The sequence below is a fragment of the Podarcis gaigeae genome, assembly GCF_964106915.1.
Source record: "Podarcis gaigeae genome assembly, chromosome: 11".
NCBI lineage: Eukaryota > Metazoa > Chordata > Lepidosauria > Squamata > Lacertidae > Podarcis > Podarcis gaigeae.
In genome coordinates this window covers 63,849,303-63,863,632 of record NC_139687.1, presented here as the reverse complement: position 1 = coordinate 63,863,632, position 14,330 = coordinate 63,849,303, and the positions used below count along the sequence as shown (strand labels likewise).

General features: G+C 47.2%; 1 protein-coding gene across 1 annotated transcript; it reads left to right on the top strand.

Annotated features, from left to right (window-relative positions):
- Positions 1–5,014: 5,014 nt before the first annotated feature.
- LOC310827618 (C-C motif chemokine 19-like) lies at positions 5,015–13,884 on the top strand. Its single transcript, XM_083703784.1, has 4 exons — positions 5,015–5,248; positions 6,479–6,602; positions 10,378–10,474; positions 11,881–13,884. The coding sequence occupies exons 1-4, from the start codon at positions 5,170–5,172 to the stop codon at positions 11,902–11,904; spliced, it is 324 nt and encodes a 107-aa protein (XP_083559910.1). The 5' UTR covers positions 5,015–5,169; the 3' UTR covers positions 11,905–13,884.
- The last annotated feature ends 446 nt before the right edge of the window (positions 13,885–14,330 follow it).

Here is a 14,330-nt window from a genome sequence, read left to right as displayed (position 1 = left end):
AGCAGCATCACTTTTAAGGACAACAAAGGGATGTTGGGTTGCACCCAGTTAAACTCTATGCACAGCTCTCACACTGAGATGAATAGGCCTAAGCTAGTCACATCCATGAATTCCAATGGGTGGCATTTGATTAGGTTTTGCTCAGAGAAGACCCACTGAAATGAATGAACTTGATTAAGTTAGGTCCATTAATTTCATTAAGGTCAACCCCGAACTAAAACTCAGTTGACTACCACCCAATGGGTCTACTTTGAGTAGAACTAACACCATAGAGTTGGAATAATAATAATAATAATAATAATAATAATAATAATAATAATAATTTATTTATACCCTGCCCATGTGGCTGGGTTTCCCCAACCACTCTGGGTGGCTCCCAACAGAACATTAAAAGCACAATAAAACATCAAACATTAAAAACTTCCCTATGCAGGGCTGCCTTCAGATGTCTTCTCAAAGTCAGATAGTTGTTTATTTCCTTGACATCTGCTGGGAGGGCATTCCACAGGGAGGGTGCCAGTACCAAGAAGGCCCTCTGCCTGGTTCCCTGCAACCTCACTTCTCGCAGGGAGGGAACCCTTGGAGCTGGACCTCAGATTCCCCCTTGGAGTCATCTAGTCCCACCTCCTGAAATACAGGAATCAAAAAATCTCCCACAGATGGCCAATCAACTTCTGTTTAAAAACTTCTAACAGAGTCCACCACTACTTCTGAGTAGACATGGTTAGCCTTGAAGTGTAAGCGGTTTGTCTGTCACATAAGTTTTCACAGGAAGCATTGAGGATCCAATTGACTCTATATCAGGGGTCAGCAAACTTTTTCAGCAGGGGGCCGGTCCACTGTCCCTCAGACCTTGTGGGGGGCCGGTCTATATTTTTTGGGGGGAAATGAACGAATTCCTGTGCCCCACAAATAACCCAGAGATGCATTTTAAATAAAAGGACACATTCTACTTATGTAAAAACACACTGATTCCTGGACCATCCATGGGCCGGATTTAGAAGGTGATTGGGCTGGATCCGGCCCCCGGTCCTTAGTTTGCCTACCCATGCTCTATATCTTTGCCTTCTTAGTAGCTGCTTCAAAACTGTGGTCCTTCCTGCTGTCATCGATTGAGCAAAGTGTGAGCAGGAGCATTTTCTCGAGGTGCCATCAGGCTAACTCAAGATGCCTTTCAGCAATGGCTGGAGCTTAGTATGTCTAAGCTGATTTTCATCTACTGAGCTGATATTCAGTGAATCTGTCTTTACTTGAGTTTCGGGGTTGTTATCCTCACCTTTGGATGAAATGAGATAGAAATGCAATAAACAAAGTAAAAGAATCATAGAGGTAGGTTGGGATCTGGAAGGAGGCGAGAGCAGCACCATGGCCAGCGATTTGGGCGTCTCCTTTTCCAGACCACCCTTCCTTCCCAAGGCTAGAGTTGCACAGTGTCCAAAAACATCTGGACAGAGTTCAGCAAAGGCTTCCTTTATTAGGCTTCCAACATTTCAGGGCTCGGCTGGTGTCCTTAGGGAAATTCATTCACACAATTAACATCACATCTGTTTTGGCTCTGAAAGGTGGAAGAAGAACAGCAAGTCACGCTTCTTGTAGACACTCGGGGATTTGTTATTCTTCTGGGCAGAAAAGCCCTCCACCTTAGGCTGGGGGTAGGACTCCACCTTGAGGGGTGGGCAAAGGAACCAGGTGAAAGCCACTGCAGAAGGTAGATGAAATACAGGTGCCCCACACCTTGCCGAAACCAGAGCTCCTCTGGCTTCTCAAAAAGTGTAGGTCTGTGCCAAGCATAATATGGCCACCTAGTTTCCCTGTCAGCCACTGGAAGGCACAGGTGGTGCAATTCTGTGCTGTCCTCCTCTCACCCTGGGGAGAGGCAGTGGTGATGATGGACCCTAGTAAATCTCCCAAGACCTGACCTGAGTTCTGGTAGCATCTCGTGTGGTGGTGCTGCTACCAGAACATGTCCCACAGACAAGCTAACCAGCCTGGTGTTGAGGAGAAAGAAGAAGAAGAAGAGGAGGAGGAGGAGTTTGGATTTGATATCCCGCTTTATCCCTACCCGAAGGATTCTCAAAGCGGCTAACAACCTCCTTTCCCTTCCTCCCCCACAACAAACACTCTGTGGGGTGAGTGGGGCTGAGAGACTTCAGAGAAGTGTGACTGGCCCAAGGTCACCCAGCAGCTGCAGGTGGAGGAGTGGAGACGTGAACCTGGTTCACCAGATTACGAGACTACCGCTCTTAACCACTACACCACACTGGCTCACTGAAGAGGTAAATTTCCTCCTTTGCTCCCTGCATCACTTGAACCTCACAGTGGGATTCTGCTGGTGGGCTTCTGGCTCTGCAAAAACTGCGCATGCGCCTGCTCTTCAGAGGCTCTCACCTTTCCTTTCTATATTGAGCATTTCTTGGAAACGTCAGAGGGACTACAGATTAAGTGCCGGTGTTTGGGTGTGGTTATGCAACCTCTTGCCCTCAAGCAGCTGGGCTATATGGAAAGAAATGTATCTCTGAAAAGGGGAAGGGACCTCAATTTCACTTTGAAACCTTCTTTCAAAGTATTTCAACACCCCTCTCCCAAACATCTGGAGAAGTGGGGAATTCAACATGATTTCTCTGGAAAGGGAAGGGTACAGAATTCTGTGAAAAGAAATCGTTTGCAGGGCAACGCTGCAGATTAAGGAAAAATGAAAGAGATAGTAATTGCTGTGATGAGTTGGCGGTCTCAGGATAGAGCCAAGCCGACTCCAGGATGTAAGAAACAGGCAGACTGGGTTGATTTGCTGAGCCTCCTGGTCACAGTTTTGCAGGCTGCCAGGAAGAAACTCCATTTTTTTCCTTCATCAGAGAATCATAGATTTGTAGAGCTGGAAGATACCCAAAGGTTTGTCTAGTCCAACTCTCAGCAGTGTGGGAATCACAGCTAACCCCACCATCAGTAGTTCCCATGGCAGAGGGATTATCGCTTAGTGGTAGACCACATACTGTATTCAATTTCTGGCATTTAAAAAGGGGGATCCAGTGCCTGGAGAAGTCTCTCCTGGAGAGAAAGAGCAGCTTCAAATGAAAACTTCTGCAGATGGCTTTTAGAAGGCTGCATAGGAGCCATAAAGGGTATTTCTTAAGTCATTGTGGTCAGCACAGAATGAAAGGTTCGTCAGAAGAGAAAGGGTCCCAGTAGGCAGCAGTAAGTCAGTGGAGAGAGTTCCCATCTAATATTCAAGTGGGAGGCAGTTCCAAAGGGCTCCAAATTAAAGGAATGGACCTCCTGAAAAGATGCACTCACCTGCCGAGTACAGAGACAATATTGGAGGTATCCTGATCCTGAGCTGCATAGGGCATTATCCTCCCAAAACAGCACCTTGAACTTAGCAAGGACAATTCTCCCAACAATAAGATAACAGTAAGATAACAGTAAGATAACTCCCCCTGTGAGCAAGTGAGTCACTGCATTTTGGCTGCAGCTTCTGACCAACCTCAGGGGGCAGCCCCACATCAAGTGCCCTGCAGCAATCCAACCTGGAGGTTAATTGTGATTAGACAACAGTGTGGACAGGCTATCCTGGTGCAGAAACGGCCATGGCTGCCTTACCAGCCAAAGAAGGCATTCTTAGGCACTGAGGTCACCTGAGTCTTTAACAACCAAGATGGATCCAGGAACCCCCCAGATTACAAACCTGCTGTTTCGGGGGAGTAAGACCCCATCCAAAAGCAGGCAATTGATCAATGATCTGGACATGGGAACCAAGGGGAAAACATCCATCTTGCTAGCATTCAAGCCAGTTTATTGGCCCTCATCTAGCCCATCATTGGCCAAGTAAGCTTTCTGGCCACCCAGAGGTCAGTTTGCCCCCAGTGGTGTGGGGAAGGGACTCTGTTCACTCTCTGGGGCAATCCTTGGGTTTCCTTGGTGCTCCCTTTCCCCACAAGCTGTCAGATGTTCCAGGAGGAAATGGTAAATGAAGGCACAGAATTCTGTCTATAAACTGAGCAGGGGATAGGGAGAGGGAAGGGAGAAACCCAGGGCACTTCCAGACAGTCGCTATGCAGGTTGCGCAATTAAAGTTGATGGGAAGAACTTGCACAAACAGATGCTCTTGCACCCCAAATCAGCCTTTTTGCAATAAGGAAAATGATGGGAAATGCACTGCAAATGGGTGGGGAATAACATTTACTTGATGCAGCACTGGGGACTTCCAGACAAAGTGATTATTGAGCATCCACTCTCATCTCTTTGTGGGGAGGTTAAAGGTAAAGGGGACCCCTGAACATTAGGTCCAGTCGTGGCTGACTCTGGGGTTGCGGCGCTCATCTCGCTTTATTGGCCGAGGGAGCCGGCGTACAGCTTCCGGGTCATGTGGCCAGCATGACTAAGCCGCTTCTGGTGAACCAGAGCAGCACACAGAAACGCTGTGTCTGGATATTGACAAGCTGGAACATGTGCAGAGGAGGGCAGCCAAGATGACCAAGGGTCTGGAAGCCAAGCCTGATGAGGAATGGTTGAAGGAGCAGGGTATGTTTAGCCTGGAAAAGAGGAGGCTGAGATGAGATATGAGAGCCATCTTCAAATATCTGGAGGGCTGCCCCATGGAAGAAGAAGCAAGCTTGTTTTCTCCTGCTCTGGCAGGTAGGACTATTCTAACTAAATATCACTTATCAGGAAGAACTTCCAGTGGAATGGACTCCCTTGGGAGGTGTTGGTCTCTACCGCTCTGGAGGTTTTTAAGCAGAGGTTGGGTGGCCATTTGCCAGGGATTCTTCGGCTGTGGTTCCCGCACCTCAGGGGGTTAGACTCTGTGACACTTGTGGATCCCTTACAACTCTACAGTTCTATGATTCTGCCTCCCTCTGCCCAAGAACCCCTTCACATGCTCCAGGACTCAAGCCACATCCCTTGAGCAAAGAGACCAAGCCCTCAGGTGCCGCAGCAGGCTGGCATTCCTGGCACAGTGCCCGGGCCACAAGCCCTGCCTGGGCCTCTTCTTGCTCACCTCTGTCTCTGGTTCCCTGGGATTTCCTCTGTTACTCACACCAAGAAAGTGAAAACAAGAGCAAGGGATCGCAATAAATAGGAGAGGCGGGAGCTGGCTCCACACTAGAGCATCAGCTACCCGGGTCTGGCTGGGTCGTTCTTCCTCTCTGCGGCATCCCTGGCACCCACAGCATGGCAGCAGGCATGGCAGCACACGGTGGCGGCTGGATCCTTGGTTTGGTGGCTCTCTGTGTCTGGAGCACCCAGCAGGGTAAGAGACAACATCTTCTCCCCTTCTGGGCTGCCACATTGCTGGGTCCAACCTTCAGGAGTGCTTTCGGCTGGGCCTCTCCAGGGCAGGGGAATCCTTCCTCTTCCTCTCTTCCACTGCCTTGAAGTTGGCACTCAAGCTTTTTCCTGCCAATGCTCTCTGGCTCTCCGTAAATGATGGGGAAATCCCTTGACCTGGGCTGCGTTCCCTAGTGGTTAAGCCTCCTCTTTGGCAAACGGTGGGTCTTCACTAGGGTGTGCTCTGGAAGCTGCAGTCGGTGCAGAATGCTGACAGGAGGAAGGCCTTGCGCCCAGAGATCTGCACTGGTTTCTAATCTGATTCCGGACCAAGTTCAAGGTCTTAGTGTTAAATCCCTTAGCAACTTGAGGACCAGTTTGCCTGCAAGATCACCTTGCCCCACCTGACTGCTTCAGTCAGCGGAACTGGCACTGCTGCAGGTGTCACCCCTTCCTCATTTGTAAGAAATCAATCTTTTAGTGTGGCACCTCTAACTCCCTGTCAATTGACACCAGGCCGGCACCTTCCCTGTACCCTTTTCAACACCTGCTGAAACATTTTTGTTTAGAGAAGTCTGTCCAGGCATCTATAATGTAAAATGTACTTTAATCTATGTTTAGTTTATTGTTGATTTTATGTTCTGAATGATTTGCAAAGTTGTTTTCATGGTTTTTTTAAAACTGATAATATTATGGTTTTGCTCTCTTTGGGGCTTTTTTTAAATCATCAAATGGTGTATGCCTTTTCTGAAATAAAAATAAATACTATTTGCCATTTTAATGCCCACATGTCTTGTTTGGAAAGACCCTGTTCAGACTGATTGCAAACCCTTTCTCGTGTTTACTGCCTTATATTTGCTGCCATGTCCCACAAGACTGGCCTCTGCTTCTGGTACTATAGCATTGTAGTCAGAGGACCCTGGAGATCTGGGCTATGCAGGTAGATCCTGCATATGGCAGCCAGTTCCCTCTGGAGAAAGCTGACCTGATGGATGAAGATGTTGTTGCTCCTTTCCCCTTGTCCACTTGACCACTTGCCAGATGGGATCCTTGCCAGCTCTGGCTGGGCTGTTCCTGCTGTGGCAGAGAAGGGGCAATGGGTGTCCTTGGAGCAAGGCGCTTCTCTTTCTCTAACCTGGATTGCAAAGTGAGCGGAGAAAAGGGCAGACCCTCCGTTTCCCCTCCCTTACACATTGGTTTTTCCTTTCCTCAGTTTCTGGTGATTATCAGGTCATGGACTGCTGTGTGAGAACTAGCTCAATGCCCATTCCTGCCAAAGTTGTCCGAGATTACCGGGACCAGTATGTTCAAGACGGCTGCCCAGTCCGGGCTGTGATGTAAGTTGTGGCCCCTACTTTGCATTCCAGGAGTGGGCTTTTTAAAGGGGGGTGGGGCAGGCTAGTGTGTACTTAGATCATCGTGTGCCCTTGCATAGATCTCTAGCAAATCAGAGAGGAGAAGAAAATAGGGGGTGCCACACAAGCCTTTTTAGGGCGCAGGAGCCAGTGAAGTGTGTTCAAATTACATGAAAAGAGATTCTGACTAAACATTAGGAAGTATCTTCTGGTGGTGAGAGCCTTCAACAGTGGAGGAGACTCCCTCAGAAGGCAATGGGCTCTTCTTCATGGGAGGTTTTTAAGCAGAGCTTGGGTGGCCTTCTGTCAGAGGCAGGGCCCGATTTAGGTTTGATGAGGCCGCGGGTGGCGCTGTGAGTTAAACTTGCCGATCAGACGGTCGGCGGTTTGAATCCCCACAATGGGGTGAGCTCCCATTGCTCAGTCCCTGCTCCTGCCAACCTAGCAGTTCAAAAGCACAAAGTGCAAGTAGATAAATAGGCACCGCTCTGGCGGGAAGGTAAATGGCATTTTCGTGCGCTGCTCTGGTTTGCCAGAAGCGGCTTAGTCCTGCTGGCCACATGATCCGGAAGCTGGACGCCGGCTCCCTCAGCCGATAAAGCGAGATGAGTGCCGCAACCCCAGAGTCGGTCACGACTGGACCTAATGCTCAGGGGTCCCTTTAGCTTTACCTTTAAGCCACTGAAGGTAATGGGACCCTTTATATGTCCAGCTGTCCTTTGTCAACAACAAATTGTTGCTGTTTTTTGTGTTGGATATATGCTATATGGTAATTTATGGACCTAATAAGTATCTCAAGCCATTTGCACATAACAAAACATGTATTTTATCAAAGTAATTGTTGAACAGAAATGCAATTTTAGGGAGCATCATAGGAGCCTACACAACACAAAACACTGTTGCTGTATGTAGGTTTTATTTCATTTGTTTTTTATCTCATATTTTGGAAATGTACATCCAGTTTTTTCCCCTTTAATTTTTTGGGGGGACCTAAGCTATAGTTTGTTTAGCTTATGTGTAAATCCCGCACTGGCCAGAGGTTCTTTAGCTGCGATTCCTGCATTGAGGGGGGTGGGGGTGGGGTCAGCCTAGATCACCCTTGGTGAAGAGTCTATGATTCCTTGGGTGTTTTTAAACAGAGCTCCAACATGCTTAGAAGGGAAAGAAAGGGCTGGAACCGCAGCCGGCAGGGACAGCGCAGAAGAGGGATGCACCACGGCTGAACTAACTTTGGTGACAGCAGATGCTTCTCGTCCTGGGTGTACTGTTCCCACCTACCTAGCTGCCCTCTTGCAGACCTTTGTGGCCCCCATTTATTTTCATTCCACATCTCCTCTGCTCCAGTGACTTTTCTCAGTGGTGCTGAATTTACACGCTTCCAGTCACCTTTGGCCACGCAGTCAAGTGTGCAAGAGGCCCGTGGCAGCTTTCTCCAGGACAAAGTGTCTGATGTGGGAACGGTCTGGAGTTTCAGCCTTCCCTTGTAGGAAAGACACAGCTTGGGGGTCAGGTTGGAGGTGCTGCAGGATTGGGGAGATGGAACCCCACCTGGCATAGAGGATTAGTTGACCCCAATGAGAGCGGTGGTTGGGATCCTGATATGCTCAGATGATTCCCACAAGCCCAGGTGTGGGGAAAGGAACAAAGGATTCTCCCCATGTCCATTCCTTTATGCGCTTCCAACTTGATGGGTATTCCTCCTATCAGCATGCAGCAACCACTAGGCAGGATGACTGGGGTCTGCATCTGAAGGCCAATTTCCAGAAACCACAGGAGGGCTTTTGGGCTCAAACCCCTTTGAGATATCTGGTTGACCATTGTGGGAACCGAAGACTGGACTTGGTTGACCCCCTTTGGCATGGCTCTTCTTATGTTCTTAACCAGCCATCCCAGACCCAAACGGCAGCTGATAGGTCAAACTTCCACCAACCTGTTGCTCTACGGAAGCTGCAGACTACAACTCCCATCGGCACTAGCTGGCTGCTGGGACAGATGGGAGTTGTAGTCCAAAACAGCTGGAGGGCATCAGTCTGGGGAATCTTGGCAGGAGACATTCTCCTTCTCTGTCCCATCTAGTTGCCAGCCATGTGCTGTTGAGCAAGAGCATCCTATGTGGAAACTGATTTATTTATTTTTTAGAAAAACCCTAAATGAAGTAATATTGTGTTGACTTTGTAGTGATGGGTAATGACAAACATTGTTTCCAGTTACTATGAGTTGACTTCTTGTTCTAGGCCTACAAAGTTTAGTAAGTCTTATATTAAATCAAGACTTCACAATCCTCCTTTGAGACGGGTGGAAGGTTGTCTTAGGAATACTGTAATTCAAAGTTCGGAGGAGTTAAGCATGCCTGTTTTCATCTAGTTTAAGAAGTGTCTGTTGTCTGGGACAATCAGTGTAACCAGAAACCTCTCCTTGCAGTCCCGGAGCCTACAATCCCTGGAGTCCTGCATTTCTTGTAACCTGACATCGCTACAACCCGCTCCATGCTCTGTTAAACGCACAAGAGGGAAATATCTGTTGCATTTCCATGCCTCTGCCCTCCCGCTGCGAACAAAGAGAGCAAAGTTCAGGTGTACACGGTCTTCCCCTGCTACTATCTAGGCACATAATGGGATCAACTTCCATGCAAATAAAACAACTTCTGTGGTCTGTGGCTTGCAGCCAAAAGCGAGGCTGAGAGAACATTGCACAAACTTTAGCCACCACGTCCCGTTCACAGCGACTTCCCTGGCACGGTGCCAGGCTGTGCAAATGAGGTGGAACGAGATCCCATCAAAGCAACTTCGGTTGCTTTCAAGAAGTGGCAAAAGTGTTGAGTTGCACGGACCATTTCCCCTGGCAACTTAATCAGGGATTCTCACTGATAAAGGGCTCCACAGAACCAGAAAGTATGAAAGAGGTCATTTGGCCCCACCTTTCCTCCTGGGGGGGGGGGCAACGTGGCAGCTGCTGCCTATAGATCTCTGGCGCCCAAAATTTTTGGAGTCCCTACCTGCTTGGTTCCATAAATTTATCCCCAGTGTCCCCTACCCAACCCCATAGAAAAGCATCGTTCAGAATAGTGGTTCCCACTAAGGAAGCGAATAATGCAATAAAATTTGAAACAGTAACAATTAATTGCACATCTATTCAAGTTTAATTAATTCAACAAAACGGGTGAACTTGATCCAGTGATCCACTGCCACCCTCTTGCCTCTTGGCAACCCCAAGGTAATCCCATTGCCCCTTCAGGGGCCACTACCTCCATGGAAAATGAGCATGGTCCCAACTAAAGAGGAATGGTCACTTAAACTGATGGAATATGCGCAGCTTGTAGACCTAATTTATAGAATAAGAGAACAAGAAGAACATTTGTTAAAAGAAGATTGGAAAATGTTTATTGAATACATGGAGGAAAATGGTGTACACTTGAAAACGTCGACAGCATTAAGATAAATTCAGCAGCATAGAAAAGATTTGACGGATGTAATAATGGATGTAAAATATGCAGGGATTTGTGGTATGCAAAATGAACCATGGAAAGAGAAGAAAGGAAATCTTGATATTTTAAGGTTGTTTAAATGAATATTCCAAAATGCAAAACAATTTTTTTTAAAATAAAAATTATACAAAAAGAGGGGGGAGAGACCACTGCTTTAGACCATGCAATGCAGATATTTCATGAGGGAGGAGGGGGTTAACAAGAGAGATATCTAAGATGGCCGAGGCATCCTGGTCATCTGCTCATATTTTTTCCTGCTCTTTGTGTTTCCAGTTTCACCACCATCAGAGGGAGGAATCTCTGTGCCCCTCCCCATGCCCCCTGGGTGAAGCATCTGAAAGAGACGTTGAACCGCCGAAACCATAACAGGGTGAGTTGTCTTTTTTAGTCACCCTTTCCCAGGGAAAATGTTCTCTTTGGTGCTAAATTGGAGTAAACGTCAATCCGGAGAAAACTGAAATGGCTGCTTGTTCCAATTGAATACTACAGAGTGGTTTTCCCCAGATGAAAGCTGCTGTGAGATCCCTTTGAGGTCTCAAGTACGACCTGAACCAATGGATTCAAATGGCAGCCTCTCTCACAAGCCACCAACTTCCGAGGTCGTAGAGGCATAGAGTTGCAAGGGGACCCCATGGTCATAGAATCACAAAATTGTAGAGTTGGAAGGGACCCAGGGGTCATCTAGTCCAAACTCTGGCAATGCAGGAATCTCAGCTAACTCTTCCAAGTCAGATGGCCGCCCAACCTCTACTTAAAATCCCCTAAGGAATGACTTCTGAGGGAGTCCTTTCCACCGCCAACTGGCTCTTCCCATCAGAAAGTTCTTCCTGATGTTTCGTCAGAAGCTCCTTTCTGGTCATTTGAATCCGTTGGTTCAGATCCCCTCCTCTGGAGCAGCAGAAAACAAGTTTCCTCCATCTTCTGTGTGGCATCAGTGAATGTGGGACTGGAAAGGGGTGGCAAAATTAGTCCCGGCAAAGCCAAGAAACGGGGTCTGGAAAAGTCTTTTGGTTTGTTTTTATTTCATCAAGTGTATACACTGCCTGATTGTAAAAGGAACACCTCAAAGCAGTTTGCAAAAAAGATAAACCAATAAAATCACCACTAAGAGCAGTTAAGAGCAATAATGTAAGACATTCAAAAATGACAACAGACTGAAATCAGATTAAGGGCTCCTTCACACTTCTTCTTGTCTTGTGCCAGGAGAGCCCAGCTCCAAGTGGCTTCCCCCTTGCCCCACCCCTTTCCCAGGGAAAATGTACTCTTTGGTGCTAAATCGGAGTAAACGTCAATCTGGAGGAAACCCAAATGGCTGTTTGTTCCGACTGAACACTATAGAGTGGTTTTCCCCGGGTGAAAGCAGTGGGAAAAGAAGATGTGTGGATAAGGCCCAAGACTCGCATCAACCTGCCAAACATCTGGGCTGGGTAGGTTTGTCAAAATGACAATGCTTTTAGCAGGTGCCAAAAAGAGCCCCGTGAAGGTGCCTGCTTGAGACCAAGTGGACAGGGAATTCCAAAACGTAGGTGCAGCCGCACTGAAAGATTGAGTCATTACAGTTGGGGAATGGGGGTTAGGTGGGACCCATAATAGGGCCAATTTTGCTGATTGAAGCAGTTTTGACTTCCCTGGTTGTCAGTATACAGTGCTGGGCCTTGGGACAACCTGACCTGCTGAGCCCTTCTGTCTGGGTGGGACAACAACCTGAAGAAATGCTGCTGAGTTTGGCAGGATGGGGTGGCCAATCCATTAATGTAGCTTTCCCTCTTCTCCCAGAGGTCATCCTGGCGTTCCTTCTAGACGGCCGGCTGACCCCCTTGCATCCTAGAGGAGGAACCTTGAGCAATCAGCTTCATCCAACGCCTGCATTTCCCCAAGATGGACCACTCATCTAATCCAGCAAGGTCCTTCTTTGTGCTCCTGCGTCCCAGCAGTTTGCCCCCTTGGAAATGGGGAGTCTTTGCCTCTAGACTATTGTAAAGCCTTTCCGCTGCATTCTCGCATTTGCAAATATCCATCTCAAGTTAGTTGATTCAGACCCCACCAGTTGCAAAAGCACCCAGCTGTTTGCTATACACCTTCACACACAAATCCCAGTTTCCTGAGGTTCAAAACTCTCCACTGTCTTAATAGATGGTCCATTTTTTCTTGAGCCGCCTTGGAGGCTGCTTTGCCTTCTTCCTAGCCACAATCTGGCCACATTCGCTGCTCTTCAGAGCAGGTCTCCTTCAGTGCTGCTACTTTTTGCTTGGGCTGTTTCCTTGTTATTCTGAAAACTTGAAATTGCACTGCTGCTGGTGCTTTTGGTGGGTTAAGGAGCAAGCAAATTATGAGGATTATGAGGCTGCAAAAGATGAAGGTGACAGGGCACAGAAGAGGAGGAGAATGCAGAACATTGGTATAAACCTGGTTTGGGGCAGCTGTGGCCCTGCAGATGTTGCTGGACTACAACTCCCATAATCCCCTGACTAGCTTAGCAATGTGGGCATATTGTAGAATCTTCCTTGGGTGTGTTAGGTGTGCCAGAACCCTTGGCTTTTTTAAACATGGCCCGGAATTGCCTCTGCGCATGTTTAAAAATGTTTCTTAATGGAAATTAAGTCAAAGCTAACAATCATGCATGCAATCTGGGTGCCCAAAAGGTGGTTTTTTCTCTTTTATCGGCCAAAACAAATAGCCTGTTATTCAAGGCCAAGAAAATTACTGTACTATCTGCGAGGAACCCTGTGGATCTTGGTGGTGTGATTTGGCAAAGGAAAGGAAGAGAAACTCACAATGATGCAACGGGGCAGCTAGTCAAGATAGTGGAAACACAAGGATGAGAAAGACAGAGCGCATGATGGGGCACAAAGGCCCCAATCTGAGACAGATGCAACATTCATAACCACAAAACAGGAACTTTAAGGCAGATCTGGGATGAATTTGCTTCTCAAACGCTCCTTGAACTTCTCCTTTGTGAATTTTGTTGTTCATCTTCTCCAGAGGTTGTCTGATTCCTTGAATATTTGTTGAATGTTTTCTAGCTAGTTGATATTGGGTATCCAATGATATTGGGATTTCAGTGTTTAATGCCTTACAGCTGATGCGTGACAGTACATGGGCTGCTTGGTGCTTGATAGCACTGACATCTGAATCTGTTTCCAGTCTTCAGGGACAAATGGTCTCTTCTGCCAAGAGAACCTGCACATCTGCTGCAAAGCCCTTATGCGTTGCTGAGGATTCTGGGTTCACTTTCAATTTAGGCCAATTGTGAACCAAAGGTGTGGCTTAAAACGAACCCAATATATCTCCATGACAGTGCAGAGCAGAGACATTTTACCAGGCTGCCTTTGAATATCACTTGCAGTGATAATGAAGGTTTGACAGCTGATTCAAACTGTCAAAAGATTCATGGCAAAGGCTAGGGCATTACCAGATGCAAACACTTCACACCCAAAATGTGATTTTCAATGCTGAATTAGAAATCTGAATGACAAAACTGGGAAGTTCAGAAAAAGTTGAGTAACTGGGAGCTTTCATTTGAAACCTGATTAACTGGTGAGGGCATCTTATTCCAATGTTTTGTGTTTCTTAAAAAAAATTATGGATGAATTAATCAGTAGTGTTTTCAAAAGCATTTGCATGGTTTCATGTTATACTCTTTTTTTTTTGTCTTCTCTTTGTGGTTGTCCTACAAGTATATACTCACGGATGCTAAATACAAATGTAATTCGAATTTCCTTCCATTGTGTCTGCTTGCAATCTCTATAAATTCTCAAATAAAAAAAAAAGGGAATGACCGTTTCTGTGTCTTATTTGGGGAAAAGTAAGGATCTGCTGCTTGTGGGGCTGTTTGAGAGGGAAAGAAAGTGCCTGGGAAGATGGCTGGCTCTCCTTCATCAGATACTGTACTTTTCCATGTATAAGACAAGGTTTTTTCCTTAGAAAATTATGCCAAAGGGGGGGGGTCGTCTTATACATGAATCGTCATCGGGGGGACTTGGGATTGGTTGCTGCTGCAAGCCGGAGATTGTCAGCAGATATTGTGCGTGTTATTGGTGGCTGCGGCAATTGGGCGGACAACTGGCAAGGGGACAGATGATAGGTGGGGTTTGCGACACGTGAGAGTGGTTTTTCCTAATTTGGAGTCCCCCAGAATAGGGGGCATCTTATACACGGAAAACTATGGTATTTCTAAACAGAGGCTGGGAGGCCACCTGGGAGGGATGCGGTCGCCAGAGGATACT

Excerpts from the sequence above, each read along its gene's own strand:
- LOC310827618 (XM_083703784.1), top strand. The coding sequence starts at position 5,170 with ATGGCAGCAGGCATGGCAGCACACGGTGGCGGCTGGATCCTTGGTTTG. Across the intron at positions 5,249-6,478 it reads TGTCTGGAGCACCCAGCAGG|TTTCTGGTGATTATCAGGTC; the intron begins GTAAGAGACAAC and ends TCCTTTCCTCAG. Across the intron at positions 10,475-11,880 it reads ACCGCCGAAACCATAACAGG|AGGTCATCCTGGCGTTCCTT; the intron begins GTGAGTTGTCTT and ends CTCTTCTCCCAG.